The sequence below is a fragment of the Pyxicephalus adspersus genome, chromosome 4 (genome assembly GCF_032062135.1).
Source record: "Pyxicephalus adspersus chromosome 4, UCB_Pads_2.0, whole genome shotgun sequence".
Lineage (NCBI taxonomy): Eukaryota > Metazoa > Chordata > Amphibia > Anura > Pyxicephalidae > Pyxicephalus > Pyxicephalus adspersus.
In genome coordinates, this window is record NC_092861.1 from 99,760,405 (window position 1) to 99,781,666 (window position 21,262).

General features: G+C 40.8%; 1 protein-coding gene and 2 long non-coding RNA genes across 3 annotated transcripts in view; 2 read left to right on the forward strand and 1 right to left on the reverse strand.

Annotated features, from left to right (window-relative positions):
* The window catches only part of ARHGEF33 (Rho guanine nucleotide exchange factor 33), a 311,282-nt gene extending 303,499 nt beyond the window's left edge, over window positions 1-7,783 (forward strand). Inside the window, exons 12-13 of the mRNA XM_072410237.1 lie at window positions 4,950-5,108; window positions 5,477-7,783. Of these exons, the coding sequence (XP_072266338.1) occupies window positions 4,950-5,108; window positions 5,477-6,278 (961 nt within the window). The 3' untranslated portion in view covers window positions 6,279-7,783. The remainder of the gene's footprint in view (window positions 1-4,949; window positions 5,109-5,476) is intronic.
* A 137-nt stretch (window positions 7,784-7,920) lies between these two features.
* On the reverse strand, window positions 7,921-16,189 carry LOC140329067 (uncharacterized). Its single transcript, XR_011920407.1, has 3 exons — window positions 16,053-16,189; window positions 15,815-15,973; window positions 7,921-8,723 (listed from the first exon to the last, which is right to left on the reverse strand). It is a non-coding gene; the product is annotated as an uncharacterized lncRNA (long non-coding RNA).
* Window positions 16,190-17,975: 1,786 nt separating this feature from the next.
* Window positions 17,976-20,707, forward strand: LOC140329066 (uncharacterized). Its single transcript, XR_011920406.1, has 5 exons — window positions 17,976-18,533; window positions 18,979-19,042; window positions 19,410-19,805; window positions 20,454-20,522; window positions 20,613-20,707. It is a non-coding gene; the product is annotated as an uncharacterized lncRNA (long non-coding RNA).
* The last annotated feature ends 555 nt before the right edge of the window (window positions 20,708-21,262 follow it).

Genomic DNA, 21,262 nt, shown 5'->3' on the forward strand with positions numbered 1-21,262 from the left:
CAATCGTTAAGGGCGGAATGATCAGAGGGTGGACCTGACAGAGAAGACACTTTGGGACTCTGACCCCAACACACATAAACGGAGAGATCCTGGTGGAGGAGTGCTCTGCATTGTTATATGCCACCTCCGCAAAGGGGAGATAGTCAGCCCATCTCTCTTGGCAACCAGATACAAAGCTACGGCGATATTGTTCCAACGATTAGTTGGTCTGTTCGGTCTGGCCATTTGTCTTGGGTGGAACCCTGATGAGAAGGAGAGCTCGATGCCCAGTTGGGCACAGAACTCCCTCCAGAACCGAGAGACAAACTGAACCCCACGGTCTGAAACAATGTTCTCCGGAGCCCCATGAAGACGGAACACATGAAACACAATAATTCAGCCAACTTCCTGGCTGAGGGCAACTTGGGTAGCGGTATGAAATGGGCTTGCTTACTGAAGCGATCTACCACCACCCATCTACCATCACCGTAAACCCTAAGGACCCCAGAAGGTTCATGATGAAGTCCATGGATATGTGGGTCTATTAAGCAGCAGGAATGGGCAGAGGAAGCAGAGTGCAGAGCACAAACTGGGCATGCATGAACATATGATTCGACATCCACTGACATGTAAGGCCACTAAACGTGTCTTGTTACTAATTCTAGGGATTTCTTAATTCCTGGGTGGACAGCAGTCTTGGAATCATGTAGCTGTTGGATAACCTTCAGGTAAAGATGGAGGGGAACATACAGACGTCTTTCAGGTTCATCAGATTCTCGCCCAAGAGGTTCATCAGATCCTCTAATAACAGTGGGGTCTGTATGGCTGTTGGGGGGACAAAATGGGGCTAGAGCACAGATCCAGAAGGGAAGCTGCCTCTGGAAAACAACGGGACAAGACATCAGCCTTCACATTTTTTGAGCCTGGCTTGTAGGTAATTTGGAAATTGAACCTAGTAAAAAACGGCCCAACGGGCTTGCCGGGAGTTTAGACGTTTTGCCCCTTCAATGTACTCCGGTTTCTATGGTCAGTATAGACTGTTATGGGATGTTCTGCCCCTTCCAGCCAATGCCTCTATTCCTCAAAAGCCCATTTTACTGGCAGAAGACCCCGGTTGCTCACGTCATAATTACTCTCAGCTGCAGAGAACTTACGGGAGAAAAAGGCACAGGGGTGCAATCTCTCTGGTTCTCCAGAGTACTGGGAGAGAACTGCTCCCTCGCCAATCTCCGAAACATCCACCTCTATAATAAATGGTAGAGTGAGCACTGGATGAACCAATATGGGTGCACTGCTGAAAGCCCTATTCAGCTCTTTGAAGGCTTCGCAAACTTCCCGGAATCCACGTTGAGGAGTCCACCCCTTTTCTAGTGAAGTTGGTCAGAGGGTGGACAATGGATGAGAAGTTTCGTATGAACTTCCTATAAAAATTTGTGAAACCTAAAAAGCTCTGAAGACCCTTGAAGTCAGTGGTTTGAGTCCTTGGTTGGATCCATGGCCAACCCGTGATCCGACAGAATATACCCTAAAAAAGCAACCTCACGTACCTCGAAGGCACACTTTTTCAATTTTGCATAGAGGCAGTTTTCTCTGACCTTCTGGAGGACCTGGCGTACTATTGCTCTGTGGAGGAGAAGATCAGATGAATAGACCAAAATATCATCAAGGTACACAATCAGAAGTTTTCCTAGGAATTCTCAGAACACATCATTTACAAATGGCTGCTGGGGCATTACACAGACCAAAGGGCATTACTAGGTATTCGAAGTGCCCATCCCTGGTGTTAAAGGCAGTCTTCCATTCATCGCCCTTCCTAATGCAGATAAGGTTGTAGGCCTCTTCAAAGCTAGCTTGGTGAAGAATTGGGCCCCATTGACCTGAGAGAAAAGATCATCCATAAGGGGCAGAGGATACTAATTCCTCACAGTAATCTTCTTTAGGCCTCTGTAATCAATACAGGGTCTTAACCCGCCATCCTTCTTCTCCACAAAAAAGAAGCCAGCACCTGCAGGGGAAGAGGATGGTCGGATGAAGCCCTTCTCTATGTTTTCTTGGATATATTCTTTCTGGCCTTTTATTTCTGGCCCAGTGAGATTGAACACATGGGAGCAAGTCAATGGGCAATCATATGAACGATGAGGTGGGAGTTTGTCAGCTGATCGGGGGCAGAAGACATCAGTAAACTCCTGGTAAGGCTCGGGCAATTTTTGTAACACCTTAAGGGCCTGTACTGGCATTACTGGAGTAAGGCATTTAGCCTGACATTTGGTCCCCTACTTTATACGGTTATGGGATTTCAACCAAGGGAGGCCCAAAATCAGGAGGGTTTTTACCATTCTGATTACAATCAGGCGGATCATTTCCTTATGGGAGGCCCCCACGGTTAATGGCACTTCTAGGGTAATAGAGGGTGTAAGACTCTGTTGAAGGGGGGTGCCATCAATGGCGGCCAAGGACAATTCAGGCCCAAGAGGGGCAATAGTTATTCCCAGGTCAGAGGCAACATCTTGGTCAAGTAGGTTACCATCTGCTCCGAAGTCAAGAAAGGCCATGACTTGGTGGGTCTTCCCATCCCAGAATATGGTAGCCAGAACCAGGATACGCCATGGAGACCAGGCAAAGGGGTCTGAGAAGCTCCCTTCTGCTCCCCTGATACACTGGAACCTTCCAGGTCCTTTGCGAGGGTTGGTCCTTGCCCTGTGACCGGGATTGCCACAGTAATCTCCATGGGTTCCCCCGGATCAGGCATAGAAGATGGAAACTTTGCAGGTGGTGTGGCGCTGGAAGTATTCATCAGGGGTAAAGGTTTCAACTGAGGAGGCGAACGACTCCTGGTTCCATGGATGACTTTTTCTAGATGGCGTACGTGGATCCTCCCGTCAAAGCAGATAGACTACTGTATCGCAAGATCCAGGGTGGATGGAGAAGGGAGACCCAACAGCAGGTCTTTGACATGATCGCTGAGGCCTTGACGGAAGCGATGGAGGAGAGCTCTGTCTCCCCAACGGGTACTGGTGGCCAAGCGCCGAAACTCTGCTGCATATTCTTTCATGGGACGTCCCCCCTGGGCTAGGACATCCAAGTTTATTTCCACTGTTTGGGTTAGTTCCGGGTCATTGTAGATCACCCCCATAACAGCAAAGAAGTCAGTGACAGAACTGAATGCAGGATCATTTGGAGGTAAGTTAAATGACAATCTCTGGAGCTCACCTTTTAGGAGGGAGATGACCACTCCAATACGTTGGCGTGTTGTCCCTGAGGCAATAGGACGAAGTTGGAAGTACAGAAGACGGGAGTCCTGGAAGTTGGGGAAGTCCTGTCTTTTACCTGAAAATTTCTCGGGTAACAGAATCAGAGGTTCCACTGGCACCACTGGGCTGGATACGGTTGGACCCGGGTCTTTCCCTGGGAGCGACCGTAATTCACCTGCCATTTCCAGGAGGCGCTCACGAACCTTCGTGGGGTGACTGGTGGGAGCCCCTAATGCAAGCTCCTGTAGGCCCTGCTGGATTTCCTCCATTGGGGCTGTGATGTGTGAGTGGCCTGCTATACTGTAATGACACAACAGGTAATATAAACCAACACACAGTGAATGCACGAGTGCCTCGCCCCCAGGGGTACAAGAGGAACGTGTGATAGTGCATGCACCTCTTCCCACATCACTCCTGGGACGTGCCCCACTTTGCACGTCCGCAGGAGTGCTGAGAACAAGAGCATCTTTGTTCACGTCCATTGGGATTCTGGGGATGCCGCCTGGCCAAACAGTAGTTCGGCCAGAACGAATCCCTCCCCTGTCAGGGAGTGACGCGCTGCAAGTAGGGCAGCAGCCTCGGCCACACTGCCTGCTGCGGCGGCATCTCCCTCGCTGCCTGTGATTCCCAAGGATACCACGGGCTCGCTGGACAGGTAAGTGTCTTACACCCATTAAGATATTTTTTAATGACTATGTATGTATGTATGTATATTATATATATTCACATACATATACTCATAATATTATGCTCAACATACAGGACCACAGTGCTCAATAAACCTTACCTACTTTCTTTAAGGGTACTCTGGGTTGCCTTTAGGAAGAAGTACACAAAATAAGAGATGTAACAGAAGCCTATTTACTGATCTGGCGACAGTACACAATCTGAAGGTTTGGCATGGTACTGATGTGGAGACAAATGGTTGGGTGACTCTCTAGATCTGAGGATCCTTACAGTCAGAGCAAAAACATTGTAGAGGGTGTACCTGAATCTGAGGCTCATGTACAAACACTGTCCTAGAGATTGCTGCTGTTGTGGAGTTTGATTATAGGTGTCTGGTATGTCACAGAGGAGCAGAATAGAATTATTATTAATATCCAGTATTTTCAAAGTCCACAATCATGTCAATAGCTGTCCCTCAAAGGGGCTTACAGTCTAATGTCCCTACTATAGTCATATGTCATTACCACAGTCTAAGGTCAATTTGGAGAGAAGCCAATTAACCTAACTACATGTTTTCTGAAATGTGGGAGAAATCCGGAGTACCTGGAGGAAACCCACAGAAACATGTGGAGAACCTGTAAATTCCATTCAGCTAATGTCCTGGCCAAGATTTAAACCTGGGACCTTGTGCTGCAAAGGTCAGAGTGTTATCCTCTGAGCCACCCTGCTGCCAATCTGCCGTGAATTTTGTGATCTAAGGGGCCCAGAATGACTTTACAAGTACTTTGCAGCTGAAAGGGGGATCCCACTTAGGACACTAAGATAAACTAAGTTCATGTTGTACATAAAGGATATAGTTACTAAATGGGTCTATACTTTTGATTAGCCTAGCAGTCTGTAGTAGAAGTAGCTATACTGTGTTGTGTTGTTTCTATACAGTGCATGCATCAATACAAGAGTTGCAAAGTCTCGGTTTTAGCCAGAGTCTTGTTATTACTTGCTAGAAATATTTCTGCCTCCAACATTTTACAAAGTTATGCTCTGCTTTTATAGGTCATCATTGATTAAACTGTACAAAGGTCTGGCATCTCACTGCACTGCCTCAAGCCAAGAGGTTCCTCATGGTTTGACTAATTCTACAAATATTAAGGAAAACGCAGCCCAGTCTAATGAAACACTACAGACTAAGACATCGGCAACAGAGTCCAACATGTAAGCTCCCTGAAGAGAGATTATCCTTAATTTTTGCAAACTTAACAAAGCGTCATTCCAAATGCTGCTTGTATTAAAATACAGAAAAGGTGTTTTTTTGACAAATGTTTGAAAATATGCGATCCTATTATAGTAACATAATCCAGTTGAGCCAGCATTGGTTTAATAAAAAAGTGACACATCTTTGTAATGTGTGACCTAGGATGTAAGAATAGATAAATAGATGTAAAGTCTCTAGAGACTAACTCTTCCCTATTTCATCCAAAGCTAGAAAGTTTTGGATGGAATTGTTTATAAAATAGCATGTTGCACTTAAGCATATGTACACCACATTGAGTAACTATGTTCTTTCTTATGTACTTTTTAAGGCATTTGGTTCCACATGGGAAAAAGAGCAGACAAACTCCGATGGAAGCGGTACAGCCTTTAAAGACATCAGAGTGGGAAACTGAAGGAAAAAAACATAATAGGTCAGAAAACCATCAATCAGTTCCAGTACCCTTCAGCAGGACAGACCAAGAAGTCTGTTCACTAGTGGCCCCACTACAATCCATTCCAGAGATGGAATATGAAAGTAATCCTTTAGTGACTGATATGGAAAGATCCATAAGAACATCTTCAAACATTCTACCTGATGAAAGTTTTGCAACCAACTATGAGCAATTTGAGTATGGTGACGAGATTATGGGAATGTCAGCTGCATATGAGGAGACATTTCATAATAGACCTCTTTTTGAGTCATGTTCTGCAGGTTCCTCTGAATCTAGTCTTGATATTTGCTTTTTGAAGCCCATCAACTTCACTCTTGAATCCAACAAAACTGAACGTTCTCAGCCGCCTTTGGCAAGAAGCTGCATTTCTCCTGTGAGTAACAGTAGCTACCGCTATGAAGGAGTCCATGGGAAAAACAAACCTCTGAGTCGATCTCTCAAGGAGTTCCCTCGCAATCAAGAGGCAGTTGCTGCCAGGTTATATAGCACTAGAAGCACCAATGCCAATAGGATGCAGTTCAAGCAGGATCGAAGCACCCAGTACCATCCTGTATTAGCCTCATCCTGTATCTCCCACAGGCGCTTCTACAATCCACAAAGGCCTCATGTAGATAGCAGATCCTTGCTGGAGGTAAGAAGTAATAAACTAACAATTCTAAAACCCTATTTTATTTTATAAATCAATGTATAGTCATTTAAGTGCTTCCAAAAAATGTTCTTTTTATCTAGTACATCTACATGGCAGCATACAGTGGGTTGTGGTCGCACCCTCCTCAATGCTGAAAGGATGGGTAACTAAGTTTTCGCCCTGCCCAGTCTGCCTCTATTCTCATAGCTATGTAAGTAAAATAGTATGACAGCATGTATGCTGCCAAGAAGATGCACCAAGAAAGGAAAATTATGAATTGTAAGTATACAACTTTCTGATTTCCTTGACATTATGGCAGCAAAGGGGGGAACAGTAAACAATATATAATTGAAAATAATAACGGAAAGTCATAACTGAAGGACAACTGTCACAATACCTGTCTGCCTCATCGAGCTGCCATGTGCAGGCCTGGGGTCTCCGAGCAAAAGGAAGCTACTTTAGTCTAATGTTGTCTCTAATATCGTTTTACAAATATTAATATTACTTTAAAAAAATGAAACGATGTTTGTTTAATAGTAAAAAAAAAAAAATAATGGGCAATTGTATTTTTGTCACAATACCTGTGACAGGTTCCTGTCAAAGGAATCATTGAAGTACAGGTGATTCTGGGGCTTGAACTTGTTTTTTGGATGCTGCCCTCACTAAGCAACTCCATTTACCCTTTCGCAACAAGATGCAACAACTCAGAGTAATAAGGTAGATGGTGCAAAATTACAGCACCAGCCTCCATTACTGCTGAGTCTCTGCCCCTTTAGAGAGCTCCTCCTTACTTGGCTGTGTCAGTGTGAGCAAGACTTCCCCACAGACATGTAAGACTCTGTGCTGCATGCTAACGGAGGCAGAGACAGATGCTCTAATTTATCAAGTTAATGTGGGAAAGCTTGCAAGGCACATAATCGTTTTGCTGGGCACGGCATATTACCACATTCCAGGTTAGAGCATTGATAAATGAGCAGTGGTGGAGAATTTGTCTATTAAGATTATTAACTTTCAGCTGCACAACTGAGGTGGGTCTGTTGTGCTCAGTCAATGGTGATGTCATAGCAATCAATTAGGGCACACCTGGTCCCTGTTCAGTGCTTGATCTTTTTTTGGTACGTGTTAAAGTTTTATGTTACATTATACTATTTCAGAAAATGTGTTAATTTATAGTTTGATTTGCTGCAGCTGTTATTTTATAATTTTTTTTGATTGTTTGCAAAACTGCAAACTAAATAATATTAAGCTGTATATATAATAAATAGCACTTTTTATTATGTCATCTCATTTCAATAGTATAAATGTTAAAAAATGTTCCAAAGCATTTTAGATCTGCTTCAAATTTCATTCTAGTTTTGCTTTGGCGAAATCAAATATTTGAAATAAATATTGTTGCCAAAGATGTTATAATACATGTATCAAGGAACTTATAGTAATTTATCTTATGTGTGTATGTAAAAAAAGATTTAAATGTATGTAAATACATATGTATTTTCCTTTTTACTATTTTAACTGGACTGGTTTGTGGGAGGGATTAATAAAGTAAGTTTACTTGTATGGTATGAATTGATGTGACTTTTTGTAATCCTCATTATTAGCCTCGTCTGTTGCTGCAAATTTTTGTCATTATATCCACAAATAATTAGTACAAATGTATGCATGTTTTCCACTCAAAACTGGTACTTGACCCCCCCAATTGCCTCTCACATTCTCAAAGTCATATTGTCACATATGAATATATTCAGTAAGTATTCCTTTTATGAATAATTTGTCATGGTTTTTTTTAATTTTTTTTTTAAATAGTCCCAGACATTTGCAGAATAAGCTGTTGTTTTTCTTTAACATACTTCACTCATGTTGGTTTGATGCCACTATTCTACTATCCTCTGTTTATTTATAGTAGTGTTGTTCTCATTGTACTGTGCTCTTTAGTTGCCCCTTAGATCTTAGCCCTATTGTGTACAAGCACACTTTCACTTCCTGTTCAAACAGGTTGTCAATTAGCTGTTGAGCTGAGTTGCATACTCAGTCTAACACAACTGATGGTGATGAAAAGAGGTTTGGGTTGCCAAACACAACATCAAACCACATTTATTGACAAGCTCAAAAGCAGGGTCAAGCACTCTTAGAAATGAACAGATGTTCTGTTTTTGCTCAATGTTATTTTGCTCACAAAATACTAGATTCTATGCATTTTTTAGTTGTTTACATAATTCCAATAGTACTAGTATATAAAACTTCCTGGGACAAATATACTTTGTGCAAAACATATTTTATTGCTTTGACAGCTTTCCATGGGTGTTTATGCAGGTTTGAATGCCATTTTAGATCTTGGCCCTCTGTATATTTACTTCCTCACATCAGCTTGGTAGTGGAAGCACATAAAGGTGGATTCCTCCTTTAACCAGAAGCAATATCATCCACAAATGTACAGTAGTCTGTGATGAAACATTCCACAGGCTTGCCAGAAAATCCCAGCAAAGGGATGGTATCAACCTGTTAAAAATTGATTACATTATTAGTATGTGTTAAGCAGCATGTTAAATCATGTTTTGTTGGCAACTAGATGGTGCTGTATTGTAATTTCACTGCTTTTCTGGCTGCATAAGCAATGCTTGACCAAATCTGCACTAGACTGCTCTCTGGCCCAGTTTGGGAATGTATACTTTAAAGTGTCACATAAAGGCAGCTCTTCCCTAAATATGTCTGCTATTTCATTTCACTGAACTAAAGGACTAAATACCGTATTTTTTGCCATATAAGACGCACTTTTTCTTCCCCAAAACTGGGGGGGAAAAGTTAGTGCGTCCTATACGACAAATGTGTTAAAAAAAATAATTAAAATATTATACTCACCCGATACCCGGATCCTGCGTGTGTCTCTCTGCAGCAGCGTCTCTCTCTTCTCTCCTCTGCCAGCATCGTGTTTTCTCCTGTCTGTAAAGCAAAGCGAAAGAAGCCGGCACAGCGCCACCTGCTGTTCCCTGTCCTAACTGCCGTACAATAGAAAAAAAGCACAGAGTGATCAGAAGGGGAATTTGAATGACAGAGTGATCAGAAGGGGAGTTTGAATGACAGAGTGATCAGAAAGGGAATTTGAAAGGTACAGAGTGATCAGAAAGGGAATTTGAATGGCACATGAGTGATCAGAAGGGGAATACCGGTATGAATGGCACATGAGTGATCAGAAGGGGAATAATCTTTCAGAATCTTTTTTTCTAGATTTTCCTCCTTTAAAATTGGGTGCGTCTTATATTCCGGAGCGTCTTATACGGCGAAAAATACGGTACTCTTTGTTCTGACTTAAACTATCAGGTTTGATTGTAACCCAAAGATGATGTGCCAAAATATGTAATTCATACATTTTATGTACACACTTTCCTATTTAAATACTAACGCGCAAAGATCAATCAGTTCATCCCTGACTCGAAGTCCCTCTGCCACTGTTTGTAAATTGGAGGCAGAATGTTGGTGCACTTCTGGAACAGTTACCTCTGGAATGTCCCAGGTATCAGCATGGTGTATGCACTGAATATGCAGAAGGCAGCATGCCAGGGTGCGTACTGCAGTTCACCACCAGGCCACTGAGAGTTGGAGTACTAGATGTGGTTCGTCATGGACTTCTAAAGATTCATAGTAATATTTTGTCCCATCAATTGGTTTAGATACCAAAAGCCTATTTAGTCCAAAATTGGACTAAGTATTATGAAAAAACGAGAAAGGAAGGCATCGAAAGAATTGTTGTAAAAAAAAATGAATGTAATTTTTATTCGAATACAAAATCATTAAAAATAAAATGGTAATCAATATTCATACAATGAGGTTTACTTTTCCACTGTAATTTTTGGTAGAGGAAGTTACAAACTTGCATATATTTCAAGCATAGCAGGACGGGGTCCTACCCGACGCATTTTGCCCCCTTCTGGGGATATATAGATCCTGGAATTGCAGTAATACCTTAGTTACAATCGGATTATAATACATGTGTGATATACAGAGTAATATTATGCGAGATATAGCAATTCTTGCAACATTTAGACCCATAGCATAATTCATAAAAAAGGAGGATTATAAACTTACTCTTGTGTAATATTGAAATTACACCAAGTAGTAGTAGATTGTCAATTGATTGGAATACCAATCACTGGAACCGTTTGAATGCTCTGAGGAGGGAAGGGGAAATGTAAGGAACCTATTGCATTGATGATAATTAAAATTGAACATTAAAAGTGGGAAGTGGTAAAGCCTTACTTGGGTGTTTGAGGTGATATTCGAGCGGTTGTGTTAGACAAAAAATTATTATTTTTAGAAGAGTTGGTATTAGGTAGATCTAACGAAAAGGTGATAGTAGTGTCACGAATGACAGGGAGGGGAGGGTAACAGGAAGGTGTATAAACTACTAGGCCTCAAATACCTAGGGAAAAGGGAATGGTCACCCCTTGCAAAACCCTAATCCAGCCCTGACTCCTAACCATATGAGCATCCCCTGAAGGTAGGGATACTCATACCCAGGAACCTAGGCCCTGCTAGCCCTGCACAGCCCTAGCAGTAGGGTCTGGATTGAGACTGCTGGTCCCTTCCCCTATGAAGGACCCAGTGTCTCCCTGAGGCCTAGTAAACAACAAATACCTAAACAAAACACCAATACACCAAAAGAACAGCAACTTATCTTATAAGCAGAAATCAACAGGAACTCAGAATGGCAGGACACTCCAGCTATTCACATCCCAGTAGTGAATATTAACCGCACAGCATGAACTGTGAGGCCAGACTAAATGGAAGAGCAGTAATGAGCCCCAGCTGCACCTGATACAAAGGGAGTGGTCATTACCAACAACAACACAGCAACAAGTAAAACCAAAGAGGCTGTCAGATAATCACACATGCAGCTAGTCTGACAGATCCTCAAACTTCTGTCACGGAAGGGACCGTGACAAGTAGTTACATTATGGTTTGTGGCCTAATAAAAAGAGAAGTACACTGATTTCCATAAGTGTGAGTTATTGTACTTACTGTTAACTTATTCAAAGCTATAATAAATGTGGGTACAGTAGTTGAGATTCCTTATTGTCAGGAAATTTTGTCAAAAATGTATATAAAGTAGTATAATTGTGTGTATTAGCAAAACCCTGGATATCTGTATGGGTGTAATATTAAAAAAGGTCCACAAGATGGCGTACCTTTACAGTGTGTTTCCGTGACACACACACACACACACACACACACACACACACACCTACGAGTGCTCAGTAATTTGTTATGGGAGCAGGGTGTGTAAGCAGACACGTCTCCGCCCTTAATTTGGACGAGTTCCAATTTTACATATTACAACTTATTACTTATGTGCAGAAAAGAACATGAAGCACATAGAAAACAGAAACAGACAATATTCAAGGGATATTTAGTGGGTGAATAAGAGATAGTGGGAGTTTGAAAATGTTCAGGGCAGTATAATATAGTTAAATACAATACTGTAAACTATATATTACCATATAATTTTCTATGTATATTAATAATTTAATTATCTATGTATATGTCAGGTAATCATATTAAATTGTAATATTGGATAATGGAATGGTGTTTCATGGTTGAGTAATTGACAATAAAAAGATACTGTGGTAAAAATATGGTAAAAATAATGTAATAAAGGTATTATGGTAGTAATATTGGTAACCTCATTATTAACGTAACAAGGTGGTGATTATAATATTGATTACCGTTTGTATTCAAATAAAAATTACATTGATTTTGTTTACAACAATTCTTTCGGTGCCTAAAAAAGCTTTCTTTGCTTCCTTTCCTGTTTTTTCACCACCAGGTCACACCAAGCACAAAAAATGTGTTTTTAGCAGCCCAATGGTGTTCGCCACGACCCCCTGGCTTTTCTGTAATTAAGTTCTGCTTGTGACTGGGGGTGACGCACTGGCGTCAAAAGCCATGGAAGCTACCCATATCCTTTGTCACCTGTTAAAAGAAAAAGAAAAAACTTGTGGTTTTTCTTCTAAGTGTTGTCTGGGTTCAGTGTAACCCTAGAGGTTCTTAAAAAGGTTGCTAAGGGTTGTGCTCCCTGATCAGCTTAGGGCTTTTTGGATGTTAGGAGCCATTCTTACTATGAACTACTACACTATCGTACTGTGAGTTAATGTGGTAATTACAGTAAGGTTAAGTGAGCACCTGAAAATTAGTTAAAGGGTTCCAATGGAGTACCATTATCCCGTGCAGCAACCAACATTGTTGCAGTTGTGGCCACAACAGCACTCACAAGAACAACAATCTCCATAAACCTAAACGGAATCCGCAAATGCATGTGCGTGTGCAGGGCGCACATATAACGCGTTCTGACGCGCCCAACATAAATGTGCACGGTGCTCACATAACGCGTATGCGCCATTGCAACCCTATATATTTTTTAAAGAAGTTCTTAGCCTTTCTCCTTGCAACATTAAAAATTTGGTATTCCTTTTGCAAAAAAAAATTTTTAGAAAAAAAGAAAAAAATATATATATTTAAGGTAAGAATTCACTATTTACTTTACTCATCAAAATGTGTTTTTTGGGTTGTCCCATAACTGTTTCTCTTTTTTCCTCCTAGGACCATGGATCTTCCCCCATTCAAAAGAACTAAGAAACGTCATCACACCCCTGGCACCACTGCTGGCACTAGCAGGACCAGCACCACTGCACGCACCACCACTGGCATTACCACCCCTAAAGCATTTTCCAGCCCATAGGCCAGCAGGCACCTCCCTCAGGCAAGCTAGGTTGACTAGGAAAGCAGGCCAAGAACCATCCAGACCCCAGGGCCATCAACCTGGCAGCTCAGCCAGTTTAAGTTAGCCCAAGGATTCTGGTTTTAAGGCAACCAGCTTTACTCCTGAGCAAAATGCAGCCCTCATGGAATTTTTTCATCAAATCCATGGGGCTTGGACTCCCAGACTTCCCATGCCAAAGGGCAGGGACTTTGAGAGGAACTTGCCAGGAGGGTAATGCAGTGGGCAGTACTTAATGGACCCAGTGTCAAAAGCGTGTGAGTGACATCTTCAGACACATCAAAAGGGTCCTGGGCACCGAGGCCATAAGGAGTGGGACATATCCCCAACACCTTGTGCAGCGTCTTAGGGAGTATGAAAGATAAGTGTTGCCAATCATTGGGCGAGAAACGGTGGTAGAGGTGGACTACCGGGATGACTCCGATGCTTGGCAACCATGTAAGTTCAATCCTTTTAGACGAATTACCTAACTACAAATGTAATTTTTTTTTAATTTGAACTTTTCCTTGGTTTTATTTAGAAGAAATGTGATCATTTTTCTAAGTTTAGCTGTTTATTGTTTTTTTATTTTTGACTTCTTTTTACTTGCATCACATTGTGGAATTAGAGAGAGTGCAGAGAAGGGCAACTAAACTAATAAAAGGAATGGAGGAGCTCAGCTATGAGGAGAGATTAGTTGAACTGAATCTACTCTCCCTTGAGAAGAGACATTTAGGGGGGATATGATCACCCTGTATAAATATATAAATCGTCCATATAGAGATCTCTCTTCCCAATTATTCACTTTGAGATCATTACAAAGAACAAGAGGGTACTCTTTGCGTCTGGAGGAAAAGAAGTTTAAGCTTCGGATAAGGAAGGGATTCTTCACTGTAAGGTCTGTGAAAATGTGAAATCGGCTCCCTCAAGAAGTAGTTTCAGCTACTACAATAGATTGCTTTTCTAGAAGCACAGAATATAACTGGGTAATAAGGATTTAAAGACTTGACTGGTTGGACTTGACGGATTTATGTCTTTTTCATCCTAACCTACTATGTAACTATGTAACAATTTATGTTTTTCAAACTTTTTCCTATAGTACGCCCTCAGACACAGCAGTCCCCTCCTGCCCTCTCTGCTCAGAGTAATGAGGATGATGAGGATGGCACTTCACACGTAGAGGATGACTCTGGTCTTCCTCCTGGTAATATGAACCTTCATGGTAAAGGTATTTCCCGAGTTATGGACATCCAACATAGGAACGACTCCTAGATACAAACAGGGCTTCCCTGCTCGCTTGTGTGCAGGACAGAGCCTTGATGGGGATGGTTGCATGACTTGCAGAAGAAATCTTTGGATTGTAGCTCTTTGATGACCAAGACAAACTCTGCAGTTGTTTCTTTTTGCATATCAAAGCACAGCTTTAGAAGTTAATGAATGTCTAGGCTCCATAAAGGTTTTTTTTTGCTTTGTGACTAACTCACAGTGAGGATTTTATATAGTAACTGACACCCTGCTGCCTAATGATATGTTGTGACAAACATCTGTCCTAATTGCATTTATTAAAATAATGAACCTGTTCTGACTTACATACAAATTCAACTTCATAACAAACCTACAGTCCCTATCTTGTATGTAACCCAAGGACTACTTGTATATCTTGTTTGACAATATGCAGTTGTCTATATTCATGTTTACAACAACAGTCATATGTGTAATATTTCAGCTCCCCCACATGTAAAATTGCATGCATTTGTTTGTCTTGAAGTGTAGGTTTTTTTTTCGTTTGTTTTTTAAACTGATCAATACAAATTATGTTTTATAGTCAAGTCAAAAGATAAATAAGAACCTTCTATCTCTATATAATTTTCTTGGTTTTCATGTTTTAATCGAAGGTGTTTATAGTGCTGCCTTCCTTTGGGAATGTCAGCCAGGTTAATAAATTAATAATTTAAAATAGACTCCAATTTCTGTGTGATTCAAAAATTTCTGTTTGCCTTAGCTAAATATTGTGGACTTTAGATGCGTAGAGATTTGTATACACATTCATTGATTTTGATGTAATATGTCATGTGCTTTTGTAGAACATCTGTGTCCTCTGATTTGTGGTTCCAGAGAATTTTAGAGCTTTGCATCCACTGTGGAGGTAGGCAAAAACTGGTCAATTTGTATTCTGTTTTTTATAGGTTGTGGGGGGATGAACATTTCCCAATCTGCTGCAGGTTAGGGTCCCTTAGGTGCCCAGGTAATACCAGAAGAGGAAATGCCTGAGCTTTCTGTAAGGTATCCATGTTGAATACCTTGTCAAAAAACCAAGGAGAGGAAGGGTTTTTTGGCAAACAAAAAAGTATTGTTTTCAATTATACATCTCATAAATAGCAAAACATCAATTATCAATTCTGGTTAACCACCATGGGAGTTGTGGTCCCATATGGTGAAGTTCAGGCCCTTGGGAGCACTATACATACAACGTTTAACATTCTGCGCACAAGTAAATCTGTAGCTTGTTATAGTACAGGACAACATATCAGTTCATAATAACCGTTTACCCTGACGGGTTTCGCCTGTTATTGGCTTCTTCAAGAGTAGCGGCAGTTCCACGAATTTGTACACATGCAGTTATAATATCAAAGTATATATAAGTGTGTAAACATATACAATGTAAATGATATTGAACAGTTTTGGGTCAAAACATACATGATATTCTTTTAAATATCAATGAACAAAACAGATTTGTCATATAATGAAAAAAGGGTGATTATATTCTTACAGAATGTATTAAATAAACATACACATCATAATTATAACGATTTTCATAAATATTGTAAAAATGACTTACATAGTCTGCTGTGTAGCTTGGTTCAACTGATGTTATAGGAACTATAGAAAAGTCCTAAACATTTAGGGCCTATATAGCGATGTTTTTGAATGAAAGTACACTTCAAACATGTTCTCAAGGCAGCTAGGGTCGAACATCATAATGATATAGTGGAGAAATCTATAAAAAATTGTTCATAATTAGATCATCAGTAGATGGCGCCAGTGTGAAAGATAAGGGTTGCTAGTGTTAAACAGACCTGTGGTTTTTCAGTGATCTTCAGGAGGTTTTCCTTTCCACAGAAGTGTGTGCTGGTTCACGCATGCAGAGGAGCAGGAGAAGCCCCTGGCTCAGTCTCTGTATATAGAAAGGCGTCCAAGGGACCTCCCCCCACTCCACGCGCATGCTGCCGGTGTCCTAGCAAAAAAAAAACTACCTGTGAAAAATAACTGCCAGGGGGCAGATACCAAAGGGTGTGTACTATGACTTCATCTTCAGGAAAGTTTCACTTTCACTTTGCGTATGAATGCAGCATGTCATCTACTGCAGCCTTACATCTCTCCCACTGCAACCCTACATCTCTCCCACTGCAGCCCTACATCTCTCCCTGTACAAACCTCCATATCTCCTGAACAGTATGTCCTCCTGACCTGAAATTTTCAGGGTACATAGGGCCTCCTAGCTAGCAGTACCCTAAATTTCATCTCCCCACCTTTAATAACTTACAAAATATCAAGGTCATAATTATAAAAAGTAGTAATAAAAAAAGTAGTAAAATTGAACATCAGGGTTGCTCTTTAAAAAGTGACTGTGTCTAGAAGCCCAGAATTAAACATACAAATTATGGACCCCCGGGGCAACCTACATAGCAAGAAGGTGTGAACCCCAAATTTTTACCTACCTGTCACAAAACTCGAAATGTCATACTACACTACCCTGTCCCCTTCAATACTAAGAACCCCAATTACCCTGGAACAGGAAGATGTACAAAACCAAAATAGTAGGTGCATGGGGGACACCTGTAGATAACACCCCCTAAAATGTCATCATTGGGCCATTGCCAGAACAGGTAGAACTCTGCCCATAAAAAAACTACCCTGTTACACATTGCTGGAGGCTTCCAGCACCTGAACCCCAATTTCCCTTGAACAGGGGGGTGCAGGTGAACAAAATCATAGGTGCAATGGGGGAACATCTGTGGCTAACACCCCCTAAAATTTCATCAATAGGCCATGGCCAGAACATAAAAAACTCTACCCATCAAAAAAAAAAACACTCTGTTGCACATTGCTGGAGGCTTCCAGCACCTGAACCCCAATTGCCCAAGAACGGGAGGGTACAGGTGAACAAAATCATAGATGCAAGTGAGGGACACCTGTGGCTAACACCTCCTAAAATTTCATCAATAGGCCAACGCCAGAACAAGTAGAACTCTGCTCATAAAAAAAACTTCCGTTACACATTGATGATGAAAGCAATGTGTAACAGGGTAGTTTTTTTATGGGCGGAGTTCTACCTGTTCTGGCGATTGATTAAATTTTAGGGGGTGTTGGCCACAGGTTTCCCCCACTTCCACCTATGAATTTGTTCACCTGTACCGCATTGTTCTTTGAAAATTGGGATTGAAAGTAGGGAAAGGGGACAGTGTACTGTATTATGAGCATTTTCTAATTTTGTGACAGGTAGGTAAAAAATTTGAGGGTTGCACCTCCTTGCTACCAGTATGTAAGTGGCCTTGGGGGTCCCTAATTTGTTTGTTTAATTTTGGGCTTCTAGACACACTAACGTTTTAAACAGCAACCCTGATGTTCAATTTTCACTACTTTTTATAACTAATTATTAAAGGTGTGGAGATGAAACTTGGGGTACTGCTAGCTATGAGAGTTCCTTATGTACCCTGAAATGTTCAGGTCGGTAGGATATACTGTCCAGGAGATATGAGGGTTTGTACAGGGAGAGATGTAAGGCTGCAGTAGATGGCATGCAGCATTCATACGCAAAGTGAAAGTGAAACTTTCCTGACGATTAGGTCATTGTACACACTGTTAAAAACGATTTCTTGCTGATCCCAGATCAGGTTCAACGTGTTGGGAGCAATGAATAACACACACAGCTCAAGCATGTAGTTATATCACTTTAATATCACATTGCGGTTTATATAGTCAGATAACAAGGTGGAAGGCACTTAGTAGTTAGTCAATAACAAGAAACTTGCTGAGCAAGATGTTTCAAGGTAAGAAGCCTCAAGGTAAGGATGGAGCAAATATTGACCTACTGATAACGAGGGTATAACTAGTTATAGACACAACTCAATCATTTGCAAAATATAGCAAAAAACACAAAAACAACTAAACTTCAAGACTCAGCAAAATTACAGTCCTTACACACACTCACTGGTTTCCGCCTCAAGGCAGTTATTTTTCACAGGTAGTTTTTTTGTTAGGACACCACCTTTCCCTGTCTTGTTAGACGAGGATGTGTGGATTCGCCCTCCCCCTTCCTCCCTCTACAATGACGTTGCTTAGAGAGGCTTGCCCTGGGCGCCGCCCCTCTGACCTACGTCACGTTGGTAGCCTCTGGGACTCCCCCAGACGCCAGTAGCATGCACGTGGAGTGGGGGGAGGTCTCTGGCACGCTGTCCTATATACAGAGAGGGGCTTCTCCTGCTTCTCTACATGCATGAACCAGCACACACTTCTGCGGAAAGGAAAACCTCTTGAAGATCACTTAAAAACCACAGGTCTGTTTAACACTAGCAACCCTTATCTTTGACACTGGCGCCATGTACTGATGATCTAGTTATGAACAATTTATTTTAGATTTCTCCACTATATCTTATGGTGATTGAGCCTACCTGCCTTGAGTACATGTTTGAAATGTACTTTCATTAAAAAAAATCACTATATTAACCCTAAATGTTTAGGACTTTCCTATACTTATACCATGAATTAAACCAAGCTACACAACAGACTATGTAAGTCATTTTTACAATTTACAGTAATTATGAAATTGGTAATTATAATTATGATGTGTATGTTTATTTGATACATTCTGTAAAAATATCATCACCCTTTATTCATTATATGAAAAATCTGTTTTGACCATTGATATTTAAAAGAATTTCCTGTATGTTTGGACCCAAAACTGTTCAAAATCATTTACATTGTATATGTTTACACACTTAGATATTATAACTGCATGAGAACAAATTCGCGGAACTGCCGCAACCCCTGAAGAAGCCAATAACAGGTGAAACAAGTTGGGTTAAACGGTTATCATGAACTGATATGTTGTCCTGTACTATAGCAAGCTACGGATTTACTTGTGCGCATAATGTTAGACGTTGTATGTATAGTGCCCCCAAGGGCCTGAACTTCACCACACGGAACCACAACTCCCATGGTGGTTCACCAGAACTGATAATTGATGTATTGCTATTTATGAGATGTATCATTGAATACAATACTTTTTTGTTTGCCAAAAAAACCTTCCTCTCCTTTGTTCTTTACATATCTTGCGTATATTTAAAGGATTGGCACATTGTCCCTTAGGACATCCAGTATACGTAAACTTCAACCACCACTAACATTAATTTTTATTTTTTATTCTCTTTTAGCACCCAGTGGATGCAGGTTTGATTGGGTGAACCCAGTGTGGCCAGGCAGCTTCTAAACCTCATTCAGAGGCTGGTTGGTCATTGTGATAGAATGATGGAGTCAAGGATGGATGCCCCAAGGTCAAATGATATTTGATACATAATAACATGTAGTGTCTGGTTGAATAGTTCCAACAACAAACATCAGCCATTTTGGCTCCATACGTGTTACGAGTTGATCATCTCTGTAATTTGTTCAGTGAATCCCTGAGCCAACAAGATTCATTAGGGCAAGCATATCTTCATACACTGGGTTTGTAAATCCAAGGCAAAAGACCTCCTGCAGGCCCGGCTCCAGGTCCAGGTCAAGCTGGCCTTATCAACCACACTAGGTAGATGCTGGACCCTGGGTTCCAGGTGAGACATGTTTCCTATCTTATTCTTCAACAAAATGAACATCACTAAATGTTTTCATGACTCCATGACACCTATAGTGTTTGAGTTCTCCTGTGTGAAGCCATTTGTTTGGATGTTAGCCTGGTGTCTAGTTTCTGTTTGACTGTTTGACCAATGTTCACAGGTTAGTGTACCTCACAATTACGCTACACTTCATCTAGTTAAGTTTAGTTTGATGTGGGCCAAGTACACTCAACATTTAGTTTGGTTATCTAATCAAAGAAGAACGTGAAAGTTTTAAAATTTGTCTAAAATTATTCTAATCAAGTATGAAGTCTAAACTCAATACTATATCAGTATTGTTGTAATGACCTTAAAAAAAACAAAAAAAAACACATATTTACAAAAACACAATTGCATTATATTTGTTCACCAACTTAGCACAAATTTTTGGTAGGGACCAACTAAGGCACACCTCACTTCTTAGACACTTGCCTTTAACAGATAAATGTGCTTTCTAATTGTCCAACTAAATTTCTGTTGTTTAAGCTAAGATACACCTAGGGGTTCAGCTGTGTATTGCATGCAAAATGTATGGTTAAATTATGTTACAATCCCATTTAGTTTGAAGAGGACATCTCTAACAAACACAACTTTGTTACTTTTAAGGTCACAGTATGTTTGCAGAGATGACCAGAGAGGAATGCAGGAATGTAACTCTTACAAACTTAAAAACAGGTTGGTGTAGGGTAAGAGCATGTTATATATGTTTCCAGGTTGCTGAGCAACCAGCTAATGTGTAAAAAATATTTTTTTTGTTTTGTAAAGGACACCAAGGATGTAAAAACAAAGGCAGAAGGCATTCCAAAACATTTGTGACTTGTGATTTTGTGATTTAAACAAATAAAAAAAACATAACTAAATATTGATTTTAATGGTATTTATTTTTTTTCCCCCCCCCCCCCCAAAACATACTTTTTAAAAACATAGTTACTGTTTGTTTTTATACCTCATAAAGGAAATGGATGGGCATACTCTGATGTGGTCTAGCTGATGCTCTATGGCAGACATCCTGCAGTGTATCCAGTACAGGCCCTCTTGTAGACTTTCTGCTGGGTGAAAAAAAATTTAACCAGAAGAGTTTGGAAAAAAACATTTAAGAAAAGTATTGTCCTTGGGGAAAAAAACAATCAAGAAACTGCCATGTGGCTGGGGTGGGGATGGGACCTCCTCAGGGCCGGCTGCCTCCATCGAGCATGAACTGGCTGTGTATGTGGAAGGAGACAAAAAAATTAGAGAGGTAAGTACTGAGCGAGTGCAGCAGTAAGGAATGCAGCTAGTTCTTAAATTGAACAGTGCTAAATATGAAAGTTATGTTATCTAGCTTGTTCAAGTTATTACTGTTTTGCTGTTTTCACCTATCAAAACAAGAAAGAAAGCTGCTTCCGGGGGCCAAGCAAATTATGGCAATGGAACTA